The sequence below is a fragment of the Leuciscus leuciscus genome (assembly GCF_965113295.1).
Source record: "Leuciscus leuciscus genome assembly, contig: SUPER_11_unloc_1, whole genome shotgun sequence".
Classification (NCBI taxonomy): Eukaryota; Metazoa; Chordata; class Actinopteri; order Cypriniformes; family Leuciscidae; genus Leuciscus; species Leuciscus leuciscus.
The window spans coordinates 1,023,127-1,042,936 of record NW_028118546.1 but is presented as its reverse complement, the minus strand read 5'-3'; the positions used below and the strand labels follow the sequence as shown (position 1 = coordinate 1,042,936).

Here is a 19,810-nt window from a genome sequence, read left to right as displayed (position 1 = left end):
TTTGTCACAGAAACGATAAATATTTAATCAATCACGACAAATATTAGAGAAAAATACAATATGATGTATGCCAGCATCTTGCGCATCAAAACAAACTTGTCCTTCCTCCATCACGGTTGAACTCGCACTAGATCCAGCAAGGGTGAGCTAGAACTCTAGCTCCTCCCATTTGACGCTGCAGCGAATCCCCGCTCACTAAATTTAGCAAGGTGGAGCTGGAGCTCCAGAAAAGGGGGAGCTCGAGCTCTAGCTCCTCCCATTTGGCTCTGCATCGAGCACCATCTCACCTGCCTATTACGTCTCGTCTTTCCATTGGACTGGTTATACACGTGCTTCACGACGCAATCACGCAGGGCGTTCCCACCGCGTCTCGACGCAGCTCGAGTTCCCTTGAAAGCGAAGCTGATGTTTCGCCATGTAATCAGACAGTCGATTCCTAAGTTCCGATACAAAATAGTAGTAAGTATTTCACAGAAACTTTTATAAAACCGTAGACAGGAATGTGTGTACTAGCTACTTGATGGAAAAGATGGAGGAGTTTGTGAATCGGTTGGATATCTAGACTAAATATGGATCAAGGGGACTTTTTATGTCTTGAGGCCCTTTACAGGTGACGTCCACATTAATACTTTTTTTCTGAAAGGACGTGTTTGACATTTTTCATCCTGTAGTAAAGGAACGGGGTTTCTTTTGTGTATCGTGCTGTAAGTTAGGCTATGTGATGATTTTTCAAATTACTTTTTTGAGTGAACGCATCGATGTCATTATCTATTTACCTCCAACTCTCATGATCAGATCATTGATAAAGATGTTTAATTAAGTTTAATTACTTTAGTTTAGTGTTTGTTCGTCATTTACATCCAATGTCAGTGGAGATCAGACTGTTTCAACTGTTCAGCTTCATCATGGATGACACACAAACATCCAGAGTTGAAGATTTTTCTCCAGTTTGCAGGTACTTTAAATTAATACATTAAATAAATATATTAAATAACCCTTTATAGACCCATAATAAAAGAGATGTCTGTTTTAAATGAATTTCTTGAAAACAATGTCTAAACCCTCCTCAAGTGCTTTTCATCCAAACAGTAAGAAGATCTTGCATATGATGATTATCATCAAAAAATAATTAAATCTGTTCTGTTATAGTTCAGTTCAGCAGGAGAGATCAGAACCAGCGCCCAGCTGTGTGTCTTTGAGGAGTGACGGGTCTATGGGTCATCTAATAGATTTTAAGAATGACAATACACAGGCTGATCTCAGGTAGGCTACAACATTTCTTAAAGACATGATTAACATTTTAATATTATGGTGTTTTGTATTTTGTATTTATGATATTCATAATAGACATTGTCTTCACCTGATGCAAGAGAGACATATCTATGAGTGTTCCAATTTCATGGCTTGGAATCAGATAAATAGCATTTTATTGAAAGAGATGCTGATATTATTTGAAACACCCAACTTTTGTGGTCATTTTAAATGGACTTCAGTCCTTTTTGTTGGTACCTGGGCGTTGTGGAATTGCAGGTAATGTGCAGCAGTGCTGCTGTGGCCTTACATGTATATTCAGAGCTAAAAAAAATACCCTATTCTATATTCTGACCTCAAACCCATTATAACCTCCTCCAAAATGACTCCTCCAAAAATGACCAACAGATGGTATCAATGTAATACAATTAAAGGGGTCATATGACGGTTCTAAAAATAACATTATTTGGTGTAATGCAATGTGTTTATGCGGTTTTAGGTTAAAAAACAAACATACTCATTATTCTACACATACTGTACATTATTGTTGCTTCTCTATGCCCCGCCTTTCTGAAATGCGTTGATTTTTACATAGCTCATCGTTCTGAAAAGCGTGGCGTGCTCTGATTGGCCAGCTAGCCAGTACATTGTGATTGGCCCGATAACCTTAAAGGGGTGGTATAATGCTCTTTTCACAAGATGTAAAATAAGTCTTTGATGTCCCCAGTGTGTGTATGTGAAGTTTTAGCTCAAAATACCCCACAGATATTTTATATCCTTTTACCTCACACAGACATGCACTGAAAATGTCAATGTTTATGTTCAAACCAGAGTCAGACAATAATGGAGAGACTCAAGAAGTGACAACATGTAGAATGCAACAGTACATTTCTGAATGGTTAGTTGATGAATTTAGGTAGCTTATGTGTTATCTTCTATTCATTGATTAGCATTTTTTAAGGACTTCGTCTTCAACATTACACACTAACTAAAGTTAAAAAAGTGAAATCATAATCAACCACCCCTTCAAGCGTGTGACGGAAATGTCTCGCCCCTTACCATATTTGGAACATCAGCTCCAGAAGCAATAAAGGCATGTGATCATGTCAGAACTACCTTATCAATTCGAGCCCGATTCTGATCCGGAAAATGCAGATGTCCAAGATGAGCGATCATCTTTGCATGGCGGCGCTGGCGGCAACAATAATACAGCGAGAACAAAAGTTACAACATTGTTTCTACTCAGACAATTCATGGGACCATATCATCTGAACATATTTCCAAATGAAATAACCTTTTATAGACCCATAATAAAAGAGATGTCTGTTTTAAATGAATTTCTTGAAAACAATGTCTGAACCCTCCTCAAGTGCTTTTCATCCAAACAGTATGAAGATCTTGCATATGATGATTATCATCAAAAACTAATTAAATCTGTTCTGTTATAGTTCAGTTCAGCAGGAGAGATCAGAACCCGAGCCCAGCTGTGTGTCTTTGAGGAGTGACGGGTCTATGGGTCATCCAATAGATTTTAAGAATGACGATACACAGACTGATCTCAGGTAGGCTATAACATTTCTTAAAGACATTTAAATATTTGAATGAAAGAGATTTTTGAATAGTCAGTAGCAAATTCTTAAAATATAAAAAAAACATACTTACAGGCTGTGTGTGAGTCAGAAGCGCCAGAATGTACAAGCAAATATGGAATTGCCCCACTTTTTAGAATCAGCTTTGTGCACAGCCTGCCTTGTACTCTCGCAGGGTCTGGAAACAGTCCTCTGAAAATTGCGCATCACACAGTCGAATATTTTAGTTGTACTGTTCTGGAACAGTTGTAAATAAAGTTTAAGCATTGTTTTCTAATTGTGTCCTCTTTTGGAAGGCCAAACTCATTTAGTTTGGCTTTCGCAGCGAAAAACACAGTGTCTCCACGACATGGCGGCGCTGGCGGCAACAATAATACAGCGAGAACAAAAGTTACGCCTTCTTTCTTTGCGTATACATTTATTTATGAAACTTTGTCCCCACACACTGACCTAGATTTGTTGGGGCGAGTTTGAAAGAAGAGTTTTAGGAAGGCGTGGCTGAGCCTTTATAACTTTTATAAAGAATATCTCTTAAGGTTTTACACTTTGAGCTTTGTAACTCTGCAGATCTTATACTTGCACTAACAGCTACATAACACACTAAAGAAAAAGGAAAACAAGAAATCGCATCATATGACCTTTAAACTTTATGAAATTAATCCTGTTGTTGATAGAAAACATTGTTTCTACTCTGATAATCACTGGGACCAAATCATCTGCATATATTGCCAAATAGGCACAAGGTTTTGTTATCAGTTGAAGATCCTCCTTTATGCCTCTTATGACAGAGTCCACTATCTTTAAAGCAGATTTTAAAGGAATGCGATGGTTTTAACTCTTCTAGGACTCTGTTTTTATTCTGTTGATTCGTATTAATAGATTTTTTTTTTATTAAGTGAGGCTGAATTAGTTTAAAAACATTTGTAAATTTAGTTTTTAGTTTATTTCTCTTTTTATATTTTGCTACTTTTATTCTCACCATTAAAATAGCTCTGACAACTGACATGATGTTAAATTATAAGCAATCAATAATATATTATTTTAATATAATATTTACAATATATAAAAAGCTTTCTCAAGCTAACACAAAGTTTGTCTTGACAAACGTTTTTTTTTTATAGTTTTTGTTTTTAGTATTATTACAGTTGTGGCCTTGAGCAGTTGATTTATTAATAAGTGCATTTACTTATTATCTGTTTTAGGAGGTTGACAGTGAATTATTAAGGTAATATAAAACAAATCCACCAATATGTCTGATTCTTGATTCTCTTCATGATGTTTAAGGTCAATCCCACCACAAAGATCAACAGTAACAAAACCCGCCTGTAAGAAGAATGACCAGCCTATGAATCAACTACAGGACTTTAATGAAAGCAGGGATGCTAGTGTCAGGTAAAGTAAACAAACAGGTAAACAAATACAACATTTTACTCTATATATTTAACTTATGTAATACTATGTTATTTTAATTTTACAGCCATGAAGTCCTGAACACATTTAGATCAAAACTGATGGAGAAGTTTAAGCGTCTGAATGAGGGAACAGCAAAGCAGGGAAACCCAACACTCCTGAATGAGATCTACACAGAGCTCTACATCACAGAGGGTGACAGTGGAGAGATCTGTAATGAACATGAGGTGAGACAGATTGAGACACAATCCAGGAGAGCAGCAACAGAGGACAAACCCATCAAATGCAATGACATCTTTAAACCTTTACCTGGACAAAACAAACCCATCACAACTGTGCTGACAAAGGGAGTCGCTGGCATTGGAAAAACAGTCTCTGTGCAGAAGTTCATCCTAGACTGGGCTGAAGGCAAAGTGAATCAGGACATCCAGCTCATATTTCCACTACCTTTCAGAGAGATCAATTTGATGAAGGACAAAACACTCAGTCTTTCAGATCTTCTTCATGTGTTTTTCCCTGAAACAAAAGAAATGGAAATATCCAGTGACAAATATAAAGTGTTGTTCATCTTTGATGGTCTGGATGAGTGTCGTCTGTCTCTGGATTTTCAGAGTGATGTGAGGTTTTGTGATGTAAGTGAATCAGCCTCAGTGGACGTACTGCTGACGAACCTCATTGTGGGGAATCTGCTTCCCTCTGCTCTGATCTGGATCACCTCTAGACCAGCAGCAGCCGATCTCGTCCCCTCTGAGTGTGTCCATCGAGTGACAGAGGTACGAGGCTTCAATGAGCCACAGAAGGAGGAATACTTCAGGAAGAGAATCAGTGATCAGAGTCTGGCCAATACAATCATCTCACACCTGAAGTCATCAAGGAGCCTCTACATCATGTGCCACATCCCAGTGTTCTGCTGGATCTCCTCCACTGTTCTAGAGAAGATGTTGAGTGAAGCAGAGAGTGGAGAGATTCCCAAGACTCTCACTCAAATGTACACACACTTCCTGATCCTTCAGTCCAACATCAAACATGAGAAGGACTATGAGAAGAACCTGACAGATAAAGACATGATCCTCAAACTGGGAAAAGTGGCTTTTCAGCAGCTTGTGAAAGGCAATGTGATCTTCTATGAGAAAGACCTGAGAGAGTATGACATTGATGTGACAGAAGCATCAGTGTACTCAGGATTGTGCACTCAGATCTTCAGAGAGGAGTCAGGCCTGTATCAGGCGAAAGTCTTCTGCTTTGTTCATCTGAGTGTTCAGGAACATCTAGCAGCTTTATATGTGCACCTCTGCTTCACAAACAACAACAGGAATGTATTTGACCCAGTCTCTGAACCAGATTTGTTGTTTGTATTAAAGGACTGGTTTCAAGTTAAGTTTAAACATGTTTCATTTTCTGAGCTCCATGAGAGAGCCGTGAATGAGGCTCTACAGAGTAAAAATGGGCATCTGGACCTTTTCCTGCGCTTCCTTCTGGGGCTGTCAGTGGAGTCTCATCAGATTCTCCTTCAGGGACTAATGACACTGAGAAGAAGAATAAAGTCTGACAGCAATGAGAAAACAGTTGAGTACATCAAGGAGAAGATCAGGACCATTGACTCTCCAGAGAAATCCATCAATCTGTTCCACTGTCTGAATGAACTGGGCGACCAGTCACTAGTCGAGGAAATACAACAGTATCTGAAATCTGGAACAATAAGTGAAGCCAGACTCTCTTCATCTCAGTGGTCAGCTGTAGTTTTTGTGTTGTTGACATCAGAGAAGAGTCTGGAGAAGTTTGATATTAATACATTTGTTGGAGAAAACAATAAAGCTGAAAAACTGAAGGTTCTTCAGAAGCTGCTGCCCGTGATTAAAGTTCAGTAAGTATCAGTGAAAACTATCACTTTACTGTTAAAACAAAAGAAAATAAAAAGCTCATAAATCTAAGAAACATACAAACATTTATTTTATCAGTAATAGGAGCAATATGGCAGCATACTTGATTTTATTGTTTTTCTGATTTTTTTAAATCTATTTTATTGATGTGAATAATGACGGGGAGATGTGATTGGGAAACAATACAAGCTGACTCAAACTTGTGTTAAAGCACCTGACACCCAATGTCTTCAACATGAGGATTCATTTAAAACAAACAAGTTTAATGTTACAAATGATTTATAAAGTAGTTTTCCTGGCAACAACGGACAAAAAATTTAATATTCATATAGCATGTTTATTGGTTATTCACCTGCAAGGGAGGCCAAGAATTCTAGCCCAAGAATGCGGTCTTACATTTAGAGCAAAGCGAGGAGTTAGTTGGTTTAATTTTATGTTGTATATGTCGTGTCTGTTCAGAATCTTGTTCTTTTGCACACTGAGAGTTTGTTATCCTGAGTCCACACCATGTCCCATTTGTCTTTTATTCACACTTAACTCTCTCCAATTGTAATCTGTGACACCATTACCTCAAGGTTCCTGAGTAATTTTGAGACAATGCCATCCATTGGTGACCAAGTGCAGTGTTTTCTTTACTCCATCTACAAATTGTCTACTTTTTCTCAATTTTCTATTGCTTTTTGTTTTCAGTTCATAGTGTTTACCAAGTATGATTTTCATCTCTCTACAGTTTGAGTGATTGTGGAGTCACAGAGAAAGATTGTGCTGCTCTGACTTCAGCTCTGATATCAAACCCCTCACAACTGAGAGAACTGGATCTGAATAATAGAAAACTGCGAAATCCGGGTGTGAAGCTTCTCTCTGTTGTACTGAAGGATCCTGACTGTAAACTGGAGAAACTCGGGTAAGATCATCTACGGTATATCATAGTCAGACATGTTATTGTCTTCTGTAAGACTAAATCAGGGTTCCACAAATCTGGCACTGGAGGGCCGCTGCCTTACTGAGTTTAGCTCAAACCCTGATAAAACTCTCCTTCCTGTAACTCTGAAGACATGGATTAGCTTGTTCAGGCGTCTTTAATTAGGGTTGGAGAGAAACTCTGCAGGACAGCGGCACTTCAAAACCGGATTTGAGGAACCCTGGACTAAATGCTCTGATGTAAATTTTAGGGCTACACTGCAGAAAATAAATTTCTTTCTCAGTATTTCTGTTTTCTTTTCTTTTTTGTATTCTTAATTGAAGATAAATTTACTTGAGAAGCAAAATAACTTAAAATGTTAAGTCTTGTATACTGAAAAATTGCTTATGTATCTTGATTTAAGAATTTTTAGATATTAGATATTTAGACTACGTCTGGATCGGATTCAGAACGATGATCAAAACACAGATGGAGTAGATAAAGTCCAGCAACACCCCCAAAGCTTCACAGTCCTATACCTCGTCCTGCGTCGACATTTCATTAAGTAACATTAGGCAGTTTTGATTTTACATTTGCGTCTGCTTACATACGTGACCCGTTCTGGCAAAATGAGTCGCAATGAGCAATTGTTCATGACTGAGCTACACCTGTTTGACTTTAATAGTCAAAGTCAATTTTGAGAAAAATCGGGTAAAAGTTTTCTGAAGGTTCCAAAACAAAATCATCTACCAACCATACCTTAAAATCTTGGGTAATAACACCACATTTGGCACACACCACCGAGTCAAAACCAAATATTTATAGGAACAATATATATTCAACTTTTTTCCCCCATGGTACCACAATTGTTTGATTAAAATTAATGAAAAAGACAGCCTATATATTCAGACCTACTGTACTGCACAGGTCTAATATAATGTTACACATCAGCTGTTTTTCCCCAACAGTTAACCAAATGTTCACTTAAAGGTATAGCGGAGGATCTTTCCAAATTTTAGATAAGACCCGCCCTCTCCACTTTTTGAAAAGTTTGATTGATTCACCAGAATGATTGACAATTAGGAGGACCAATAGTATAGGTTACCCACCAGGAAGTAAAATATCCTCCGCTATACCTTTAAGACATAGCAGATTATGTTTGCTTGAATACTCGCCAAGACAGATATTTTGAAACACTGTAATTCTGTGTAGGTATAAGTGTATATCGGGATCACGCGCTGTCTGAGGCGTCTTTGAGGCACGCTTCGGATGTGTCAGTCAATGTGAGTAAAATCATTTTGTTTAAATCAGTATGAGTTTGAAAATCACATTTCATTGGTTCAGACTCATGCCATCGAGAATTCGCTATTAATATTCACAAAGTTGGATTGCTACGTTTTAAAACAATACCAAACTTGTGCTGAGGGAAAGCACAGTCGTCGAGAAGCGAGCAGAGAAAACTGAATTTTTCATGGACAAAGGAAAACATACAAATAAAGATACTTTTAAATGTTTAATTGGTATTTTGACCCTTGGGATCACCTCAAATTCGACCATTTTGCCTGTAGCTCAGAATTATTCTGTACGCATTCTGACTCATTTTGCCAGCACAGGTCACATATGATATTGCATGTTTCTGCTTCTTCTTCGCCTGTGTTTTTATCAGGAGATTTAATACTTTTTCAAAAGTGAAAGATCTCAAACTAAACCGCCTTCAGTGATACATGTGTTAAATAGTTGTTGTTAAGTGTTAGCTTATTATATTTATGTTGAAATTTTATGGATTTAATTTTTACATTTTCCATAATCTGCCTGTAAATGTTTGTATCTCCCAGGATACGTTTCCCCTTTGGGAGTATAAATTAATTGGAAAAAAGAATGTTTGTTTGGCAATGCGTGTTACAACATTTTAATAACAATTTTAAAACATGTATTCTCTCATAACTTTAAACATTCTTTGTAAAATTCGGTCGAACAATGCCTGTTTATGAATATATTAGCCTACTGTATCATATTTAATATGCAAATTTCTAGGGCCTATGAATGATCAATATGACCAAAACTTTGCTGAGAAACATCGTGTACACAGTCTTCTTCATGCCTTCTGTCCTCTGATTGATAGTTTATACTTAAAAAACAAAAACAAAATTCAAGTAAAGTCCTTTTGCTCAGAAAGTTTTTATTTTTATAAATGTCAAGTCAAGTCAAGTTTATTTGTATAGCGCTTTTCACAATACAGATTGCATCAAAGCAGCTTCACAGTATTAAATTAAAATAATACAACAAAGTTTGTTTCAAGAGGAATTTATTGATTGATAAAATTAAATTAGATATCCCCAAAATATCCCCAACTGAGCAAGCCAAAGGCAACAGTGGCAAATGTAAATGTAAGAAACATTTATTAGACTGAAGTAACTGGGGTTTATTGATTATTAATAAACCATTTTTTTATGTTAAAAATTGCATATATGATCCATAAAAGCCGTGTGTGTGTGTAATGTGATACTCAACAAAAAACAGATGCTAACTTGTATATGCATGCATGTGTGTTTTTTTGTTGAGTATCATATTTATACATCGCTTTTATGGCTCATACTGTCAGAAACACAGGGTTAGGACTAGTGTGAAAACTTGAACACAGTCAAAAGGTGAACCCAAATGCAGAAAACCAGATGACAGTTCTGGGAAATATCTTCAAATCTTGTATTTGATGAAAAGGAACATCCAAACTTTCCTAGGATAAATCCAAAAAGTAAACTCCAAAAAACTTCCACAAATAGATTGACAACAGTTCCAAAAAGTAAATCCAAAAAGTCCACAAAGTAAATCCAGAAGGAATTTGAAAAAAAGTTCACAAAAAGATCTGTGAGTACTCCAAAATTTCAAAGAGCAAAAGTCAATTAAACAAAACAAAGGAACCATACCAGGTACACAAATTAGATTTAGATAACTCCAAAAGAGGCACAGCAAGAGAATGACCTAGACTTGGTCATAGCACTGGAAACACTGAGAAAAGTACTCAGGAGAAGGGTGACTTAAATACACAAACAGGGAACAAGGCACAGGAGACATAATGACAGAGACTGAAAACCAACAAGAGACACAATGAACATATATAATCTATGTGGCCAAACATAAGTCTAAAACCTTGACACCGGTGTTGTGCCTGAACGCGTTCATTGAACGATAGATAGTTCATGAACTCGTTCATATTTTGGGCGAACGTGAACTGAACGTACTCTGTTACTGCCTGATGAACGTTACTGTGAACTCGTTCATTCTGGTGTCTGTGAACGGCACGCTCTCTCAGTTTAACTTCGTTCAAAAGGGTGCAAGATTTCTATAGAAATGTATTTGTCCCGTTCGGAACCTCCGTTGTCCCGTTTATTGACGCTGATCTAACCACTGATGTATGACTGAATCTGATACAACAGCAACACTTGATCATAGCTGTCAACATTGAACATTGAAAATAAGGGAGATTTCCCAGAATCCATCCCCAAAATAAGGGATTTTTTTTACACGATTCTTACCCACAAACTTTTTTAAAAAGCACTGATCATTAACAGTCTAAAGAGTTTATAACTACACAATATATATAAAAAATGGCAGACCAATGGATATGTTTTGTTTTACTTTTCAAAAAAGTGCTTTATTTATGAACAAAGTAAACAGTACTTACACATTTTCATTTGCTACAACGTATTTTTAGCTTAATGTTGAGAGACAGAGTGAGAAAGAAACAGAGAGAAAGAGACAGACAGGCAGAAAGAATGTGTAAGAGGCAGTTGAACAAATGGATAGAGACAGTGAAGACAACTGTACACTGTCTTTCTCTTTCACACACACACACAAACTGTCTTTCTCTCTCTCTCACACACACACAGAGTCTTTCTCACACACACACTGTCTCTTTCTCTCTCTCACACACACACACACACACACACACACACACACACACAGAGTTGATATTTTTATGAGAGGTCGTAACACAACGTATTATTCAATGCATTACTTCTATATAGATTATATAAGTTGCTCAAGCAGAACCATGTAGCTACTTATATTAAAATTGCATACATTTTAACCCTCTGGAGTCTGAGCGTTTTTTTGGGCCCTGGGGGTGTTCTGACATGCCCTGACATTTGTGCTTTTTTCAGTTGCTTATAAACATATTAATGGCAAAGGTGTAAATTCACTCTATATAGCACAAACAGGACTACAATAATATGTGAGCCACATGTATGTACATGTTTTCATTTTTGAGAGAATAATGTTTATGCGTGGTTATCGAAAAAACTAAAAATTAAAATTTTTGAAATAAGACCACAAAACACATACTAAATATGTGGCAATAAGACTTTTGACTTATGGATGTCGTCGCCTATAGTTTTTTCTTCAAAATTATGTGAAAATAGTCTTGCTTTATCGTTCACATAAAACCATACATTGATTTAAATTGATGTAAAACAGGTTTTGCTTGGAAAGCCAATATGCGAGGGGGCGTGAACGAGGAGTGGTTTACACCTTAGAATACACCCACTCTGCATAATGATGAGCCATTCACTCAGGTGTGACACTGACTGAGCCACAATGAAAGGACAAAAGATATATTTAGAAGAAGACTTATATTGACCATTTAAGATTTTGCTTACATCTATCTTGTAAATATGTTTTGCTATTTTATTAAAATGGTTACAATTACAACAATAATTACAATTTCAACAATATTTCAAGTGTACTCTTTCTTTGTAAAAAAAAAATGATTATAGGCCCTACATTTTATCTATGTATTCATTAGTTTGAATATAACCAACATTGGAACAGCTAACATCTTAGTTGATGACTTTATTTTTGACAAAAATCGTATTTTATATATAGAAATGGCTAAACAAAAGCTTATTTGATGTGGCAGTATATTCTACAGTAAAAACTGTACCCAAATCTACTAAACAAAATGTTGTCTTTCATATTTCGTCTGACTGTAACGTTGTTTTCATGAAATATTAGGGCATATTGTTAATTTGCAGTTTAATACGTTGCTTATACAAATAGCCTACATTTTATTTCAACATTCAGTCGATGTTTACTTATCTCAGTATAGCAATACAGTTTGCTAAAACATCATCATTCATTCACACACGCGATTTAAATTTAAACTGTCTTTGCCAGCTGTGGTAAACAGCGCGCATCTGTGCCGTTTATTCATTCATAAACAGAAACCCACGTGAAGAAATTCACGTGAGAAGGAAAAAACTTACTTGTATTCCTCAGCTCGCTCCTCGATATACCCGCACTTCTGAGGGACATTTTCGATTAGTATTATTCCTCACAGCGCTGCAAGACGGTGTAAACAAGTAATGATCTAAATAAACGTGTGTGTTTTCTCGAGCTGATGGGGGCGTTCACAGGATTGCCTCAGCCATTTGCGTTTGAATAGCGCGCGCTCTCCGTGGGCGGGGCCGATTATAACGTAATGAGATGAGATGAGCTCGACTGGAATCGCTCTCTTTTAATACAGATTTCACAAGATGAGAATAATTGTTTTTTTATATAAATGACTTCATTTAAAAGAAGAGAATTCAAGCTTCATGCCTGTCTGTCTGTATGTCTGTTTGACTGAGTATTCGCTGAGTTATTGTTAATTTTCGGACGCGTTTCAGAATGGACTTCACTGGCAGAGAGAAGGCAGAACTCGCTTCGTGTTTATTTTTCTTTATTTGGCAAAAAGCACAACACTTTGTTTTTATTGTGAGTATACACAAAAATAATACACATTTAACAGAATCGATTGATGTATGAAACTCCTATGGAAAATCAAAGTCAACAGAGTATTTATGAGTTTCTTTTACACTAATAAAAAAAAAGCGAGCTGGTATCGCCGGCGATACAGCCGACCTCAGGGGGTTAAATTAAAACTTAATTTACCAAAACAGCAGATTTCATACCTTTTCTAAATCGTTATACATAAAGTCTTGCATGTCACAACTAACTTGTTTTTCCACATCCACGAATGAGACGAGTGTCGTTATGTTACCTTGTTGAAGTAAATTGTAGTTTTCCTTGCTTTACCTCGTCTTAAAATAAAAAGATGACTGTGAAAAATGGTACTATTTAATTACATGCATGAATGGTAAGATTACTAGCCTACATTTTATTTAATTAAACGCATTTATGGTGAAACTATTACATTTTAATGTCAATCTGTGTGCATTTTAAACACGAACCATGCGTTGTCACTTTACAGCACAGCAAAAAATAGACTCGGTATGGAAACGATCTCTGCACTGCTGTATACGCACCACAACTGGAACGGATCGACGGACTGCATCCGTGTGCAGTGTGAAAGCTCTAACTGTTACTGTAACATGGGTGCGGGAAAAAATACGCATCGCACACGCACTGCAAACGGAGTATGTGTGAAACGGGCGTCAGAGGAAGACCGCGAGTGCTTAGGGTTCCATTTGGGACAGGGCGACAGATAGTTGCGTGTTCTGAGTTAACACAATCAGAGCGTAAAAATACGGGATATTTTACGGGAAAATACTAAAACGGGAAGAGAGCGGGAAAAGAGCTAAAATACGTGAGAAACCCGGAAAAAACGGGAGGGTTGACAGCTATGACTTGATCACGACACCGGTCATCATCCAATCACAGTCCACACTCACGCGCATCAGACCCAGAGATCAGACCATACGAATAACAAACTCTAAATTGAGAATTAATGATTATTTTGGGACAAATCATTGTTTGATTTGCGCACAGAATCCTCCGCTGTCTGGTCGCTTCGATCCGGACTCGCGCTAACGGCAAATCCCTTTCACTGTCCGACTGGGTTTTGATTTCGGCAAATCAGTTTTAACGAATTCAAACAACGTGATTATTGTGAGTCCAACATACATCCAGCCACGCAAGAAAGCATCAAATCATCCTGAGTCGAATAATATACTGATGTGATTTGCTGACCAAGAAACATTTCTGATTATTATTAATGTAAAAAAAAAAGAAAGAAAGAAAAATCAGGATTCTTTGATAAATAAAAGGTTCAAAGTAAATTTATCCGAAATAAAAAAACGTAGCATTATAAATGTACTTGCTGAATAAAAGTAGGCTATTAATTTCTTTAAAAGTAGTGTATAATTACAAAAGCTTTCTATTTCAGATAAATGCTATTATTTTGAAATATGGTTTGTGTGTAATATGACTTTAATCAAAACAAATGTGTTGTCTGAAAACCTTTTAAACGCATACGAACCTGAAATGACATATAGGCCTACTGTGTTATGTTGGCCTAGCCTATAGCCTACAAATATTTTTGAGTGTCCCTCATTTTCCTGTAAAGAACCATGCATGATTGTCCCGCATTTGTTTAGTTGGCAACCCTACCCTCAATGCTATGTAAACCCTGGTTGGATAAGGATTTTAAAATTGGATATGAAGATGAAATCTGACGCATAGTTTCAGTGTTAAAACTGATAACATAATTGCTGTCTGTGGTTTTATATGGGCTGTGGCAATAATTTTGAAAAATAATAGTTTGCAGCAACATATGGAAAAAAAGAACTGAACTAGTTCATTTTTTGGAACTGTGAACTTTAGTTCAAAATTTTGAAGTTTGAACTATGAACTGAACTAGTTCATTTAAAAAATTGTTAACTGAACTTTGAACTAGTTCATGTAGAAAGTGAACTTTCCCAACACTGCCTGACACATATATGCAATTCAATGCAAATCAATAATAATTAAGAGATGGAAAATGTTCCCCAAAAGCCTGTTGTGTCATATTTGACATTTATATTAACATGAAAAAATGTCAAAAGAATTCAATTTTTAACATTAACAAATGGTGAATAATCAATAAACCCAGTTTCTTCAGTCCAGTAAATGTTTCTTACATTAATTTATAAAAATCATGAATCATTAATAAATCATTTCTCAGCAAAAAATACTTTATTTGATAAAAAAAAAGTATAAACTATCAATCAGAGGACAGAAGGCATGAAGTAGATTGTGTGCAAGAGCAAAACAGAGGCAGAAGGTAGCATTAGGAAGACAGAAACAATCACTGCATATCCAGTAAAACCTCATGGTATGTGGCGCAATGGATAAGACACATGCCTTTGGTGTGAGAGACCCGGGTTCGAATCCACTGTGAGACACCAATGTGTCCCTGAGCAAGACACTTAACCCCTAGTTGCTCCAGAGGCGTGCGACCTCTGACATATATAGCAATTGTAAGTCGCTTTGGATAGAAGCGTCAGCTAAATGAATAAATGTAAATGTAAATGTATGTTCACTGTCAGCAACAGTGTTGTCATAATTATCAATTTAGGTTTGACCATATTGATTTCACTTTATTTTAATGGTCCCTTGAACACATTCTGTTGACTATCAGTACAGTTGCACATGTCTACTAACTCCCATTGGAGTGTTAATAGATTTATTAGTAGACTAGTAGGGTTAGGGTTAGAATAAGTTGGCATGTAGTTACAAAGTTACTTATAGTCAGTAGTTAACCTACCATACTCTTGTGTGCTTTCATCTTCACGATGAGTCTGTCACAGAGAAGAGGTGTAGTTGTGTTTGAGCTCATTTAGAACGGTTGGATTTATGAAGAACATGTGTTGAAAGCTTTTTGAATTTCTTTATTCTTTTTTTTATGACTGATAAATCTCCAATTGAAATTTAGACATATTTAATAGTCTGTGTAGAATTGTGGCTTGTACGTGTTGATCTGAACTGAGAGAGTGAAGAGTGAGTCATTGTTCTCTACAGGTTGAGGGATTGTGGAGTCACAGATGAAGGTTGTTCTGCTCTGGCTTCAGCTCTGAGATCAAACCCCTCACACCTGAGAGATCTGGATCTGTGGGGGAATAAACTAGGAGATTCAGTTCATCTGCTCTCTGCTGTACTGGAGGATCCTCACTGTAAACTGGAGAAACTGAGGTAAGATTGTCTCTCTGATTGTCACACGTCTTTGTCCTCAGTAAGAATTTTAGGACTAAAATTAGCTTGTAAAATGTTCTGTAAACACTAAATCTCAGCACAGAAATCACAGGTGTACACAAATGTCTAATCTCATGATCTGGTATTAGTGTTCATTTTTACATTCTTTTTCAAATATATCCTTTCAATTTAGTGAGTATTTCATTATATTCATTATGTTCAATAATTTTAATTTATTTATTTAATAATTTAATAACAATAATCTGATCCTATAGTTCCCCCGGCACTGCACAGTCCTTAATCGTTGAAGTTTCTGCTTTGAACGGCTCTTTCCGTGGCTACAAAAATAAATAAATTCAAAGTAGCTTTTCAAACACTACTAATGTACTAATATGAAAGATAATAAGCAAAAGAAATGTAATAACTTCATGCTGATCTTCATTATCTTATATGCAGGGAAAACACCTGAACTTCTGCGGAGCAGTAATGAATAAAGTAACATGGTCAGCGCCGCGCTGGTGAGATTAGTTTGCTCTGTCCATTCGGTTTCGCTAGCAAACACGTCCTCCCTGCGATGTCGAGTCGGTCACACAGCTCGGTCCATTGAGCCGCACCGATGATGTCAGCACGGCACGAGCTCTGTAACACCGCTCCGTTTCGTCCCACTGTTGGTGTGTTTGGCTTCCCATACAACTCGTTACAACTAACAGACATTGCTTAAAAGAGTTTGTGAGACGCGCCAAATTAAACAGAAGTGCGGACACACAACTTCCTTTTCAAGGGAAATTAGCCATCATCAACTACCGAAATCTCTTCTTATTTCAGTAATGCGTATGAATGAATTTCACCAAGGTTGATCAATGTTTTTTGTTTCACTAGTGTTGAGGCTTTTCAATAATTGTTTCCTATACGGCCCTTCATACTGGTGGTTTCATATTTGTCTCCTCCAAAGTTTCAGACAAGAATGAACATTGATCTAGTTCATTTGTACAGTATGGTGCACTGGCAGAATAGTTTTGTATAATTAGTGTAGAAATATGTGAAATGCTTATAAATCATTAAATGTTTAAGTTTTATAGGCCCCATTATTACACATTTTTCAAGTGTCCAGACATATATTGTTATCCATTTAATATGAAGAGACAATTTTATTAGTCTTTTTCATTATAATATATATTATAACATTTCTAAAGACACTTATTTACTGTTGTGGTAATAAACACATATGTGTTAAACTGTAAGCATGAAGTTATAAGGCAACGCAAAAAATTGAAATAAATGATAAACATGAAAATGGTCTTGATATAAAAGCTTCAGGTCAGGGGCATTCAGTCCGTATACTGTACGCTGTGAATGCTCTGCAGACCCAAGCCATTTAAGAGAATGAGTTTGTGGACTCGCAAATTAATATTAACACTATAAATATGACTATAAATTCCCTTGTCGGTTGAGGTGTAAAATAAAGCTTACATAATAAAAGTCCGTCATTTATTTATTTGCCATTCAACAATTTTTTTCCAAATAAGTGCCAGTTATAAAGTAAATAAAATTAATACATTATTAGTTAACTGTGTGATTTGTATATGTACATTTCTGAAATACATAACTTGCACACAGTCACCTCTGATAACAGATCACTCTAAATTGTAATGTAGATGTGCATTTTCTGTAAAACTGCTTTGAAACAATATGTATTGTGAAAAGCGCTATACAAATAAAATGTGAAATTAATGGAAAAGTTATGGAGGGTTTTGGGTAAGTGTATCCACAACGCTGGCGTTATTATGCATCATCATCATTGTTTTGCGTTCTATGGAAGCATATGGGTAGCAATATTCAATTTGAAATGTAATATGTAAAATGGCAATGCATTTCTGTATTTAAATTTACGTTTTCCATTACATTTGTGCAACGTTTGGTGCAAAATTAAAATTAAAATTCAATTATATTATTTACATTTGCCATTTCATACACTAGTTTTAATATCGTCGCTGTCGGGCGGAAACCTCGTATGTCCAAATTTGGTCAATTTCATATTTTTTCACAAATCGATGCTATTGGTCAGTCCCCACGTGGTTCTGTTATTTTTACAAATTATTAACCAATCTAAAGTGTTGAAAATAGCTTGAGAGCAAATCTCGTAACTCCATTGGACACTTCAACTGTCTGAGAATCCTCATAACTCCACCTCTTCTTCACTCCGCGGCGGGCGGGAGCCTCGCGGCATTTTGTCTCCTCGGGATTGAAACTCGCAACGATTAAGAAACCCTCGTCGAGCAACACGTAAAGCAAGCCTTAATTCTGATTTTATCTGTGTTAAACTATGATATCAGTTATTGATGCATTTTAAATGTCTACGTATTACTAGGCTTATTATTAGGCTTATTATACTTGTGCATTGACGTTTTAAAATGTATCTAATATAGCCTAATACTTGAATTGAATTAAATGTTTTGGATACCAGCTTTAAATGATTGTTTTTATTATTATTTTACTGACTCGAAGTTGGCACTGTGCATGTAAAATACCCCAAGTAGCAGGTTTTATTTATGGGAGAAAAAGGGTCTGTCTACTGGTGCCAGTAAGTTAAGCCTATTTTTGCATAACTCTGTCTGTTTTTTAGACAATAACGAGTGAAAATAGTTAGGTTAGATACATTTGAGTTGGCTTGTTTTGTTAAAAATCGATAGCTGTAATGCTTCGGTGCAGAAGGAAGCCCGTGAGCCACGGAGGTAAGTTTGCGTGCAGATTAGGCAAATTTCCACCTATTAGACAACGTTAGTCAGCTCATCATTTTTTGTTCTGCTTCACTTATAGCTCTTAAACCTTTAAAATGGAGTTTAGGAAGATGTATGTAACCACAGTCGTTAGCTTTGATTAACTATTGAAGCCTTTTCTCTTGTCAAAAGGCTCAACGCGACCGCCGATTTTGTTTGCGTGCAGATTAATTTCCGCCTATTTTAGACAGCCTAATATTTTGGTATTGCATCACTCATATCTCTTAAACGTTTAAAATGGAGTTTAGGAAGATGTATGTAACCAAAATCATTAGATTTGAATAGCTCTTAAAGCCTTATCTCTTATCAAAAGGCTGAACGCGACCGCAGACTGTGATAAACACTGCTGGCAGCAGCGACGTCTGTGTCCGTTCCATTCTAATCAATGACAGCGTAACCTTGTATCTCCCCGCTCCCAAGTCATAAATCTCGTATCTCCGATTAAACATGATTTTAGGGAAATGATGTGTTAATGTTGGTATACAACAGTATATGATAGCAATATAAGGTATAATACCAACTTTAACGATACAATGTTTAATAACTCAAAAAATATGCAGTTTTTTTAATTTCCTGAAAAATAATGGTTTTGGAGATACGAGGATTCCGCCCGACAGCGACGATATGGAAAAAAAGAACTGAACTAGTTCATTTTTTGGAACTGTGAACTTTAGTTCAAAATTTTGAAGTTTGAACTATGAACTGAACTAGTTCATTTAAAAAATTGTTAACTGAACTTTGAACTAGTTCATGTAGAAAGTGAACTTTCCCAACACTGCCTGACACATATATGCAATTCAATGCAAATCAATAATAATTAAGAGATGGAAAATGTTCCCCAAAAGCCTGTTGTGTCATATTTGACATTTATATTAACATGAAAAAATGTCAAAAGAATTAAATTTTTAACATTAACAAATGGTGAATAATCAATAAACCCAGTTTCTTCAGTCCAGTAAATGTTTCTTACATTAATTTATAAAAATCATGAATCATTAATAAATCATTTCTCAGCAAAAAATACTTTATTTGATAAAAAAAAAGTATAAACTATCA

The 19,810-nt window shown here is 36.2% G+C and overlaps 2 protein-coding genes across 2 annotated transcripts in view; both read left to right on the top strand.

Moving 5' to 3' along the window:
- LOC309510013 (uncharacterized protein) overlaps positions 1–19,810 on the top strand; it is a gene marked incomplete at its 3' end in the record, with an annotated part of 1,894,646 nt that overhangs the window by 1,024,806 nt on the left and 850,030 nt on the right. The window contains exon 25 of the mRNA XM_082191149.1: positions 15,807–15,977. Coding sequence (XP_082047275.1) covers positions 15,807–15,977 — 171 coding nt within the window. The remainder of the gene's footprint in view (positions 1–15,806; positions 15,978–19,810) is intronic.
- Positions 870–7,512, top strand: LOC309510015 (NLR family CARD domain-containing protein 3-like). The gene is made up of 6 exons (XM_082191151.1): positions 870–955; positions 1,150–1,263; positions 2,700–2,813; positions 4,125–4,232; positions 4,318–6,114; positions 6,861–7,512. Exons 1-6 carry the CDS (start codon positions 906–908, stop codon positions 7,036–7,038), a joined length of 2,361 nt encoding a protein of 786 aa, XP_082047277.1. The 5' UTR covers positions 870–905; the 3' UTR covers positions 7,039–7,512.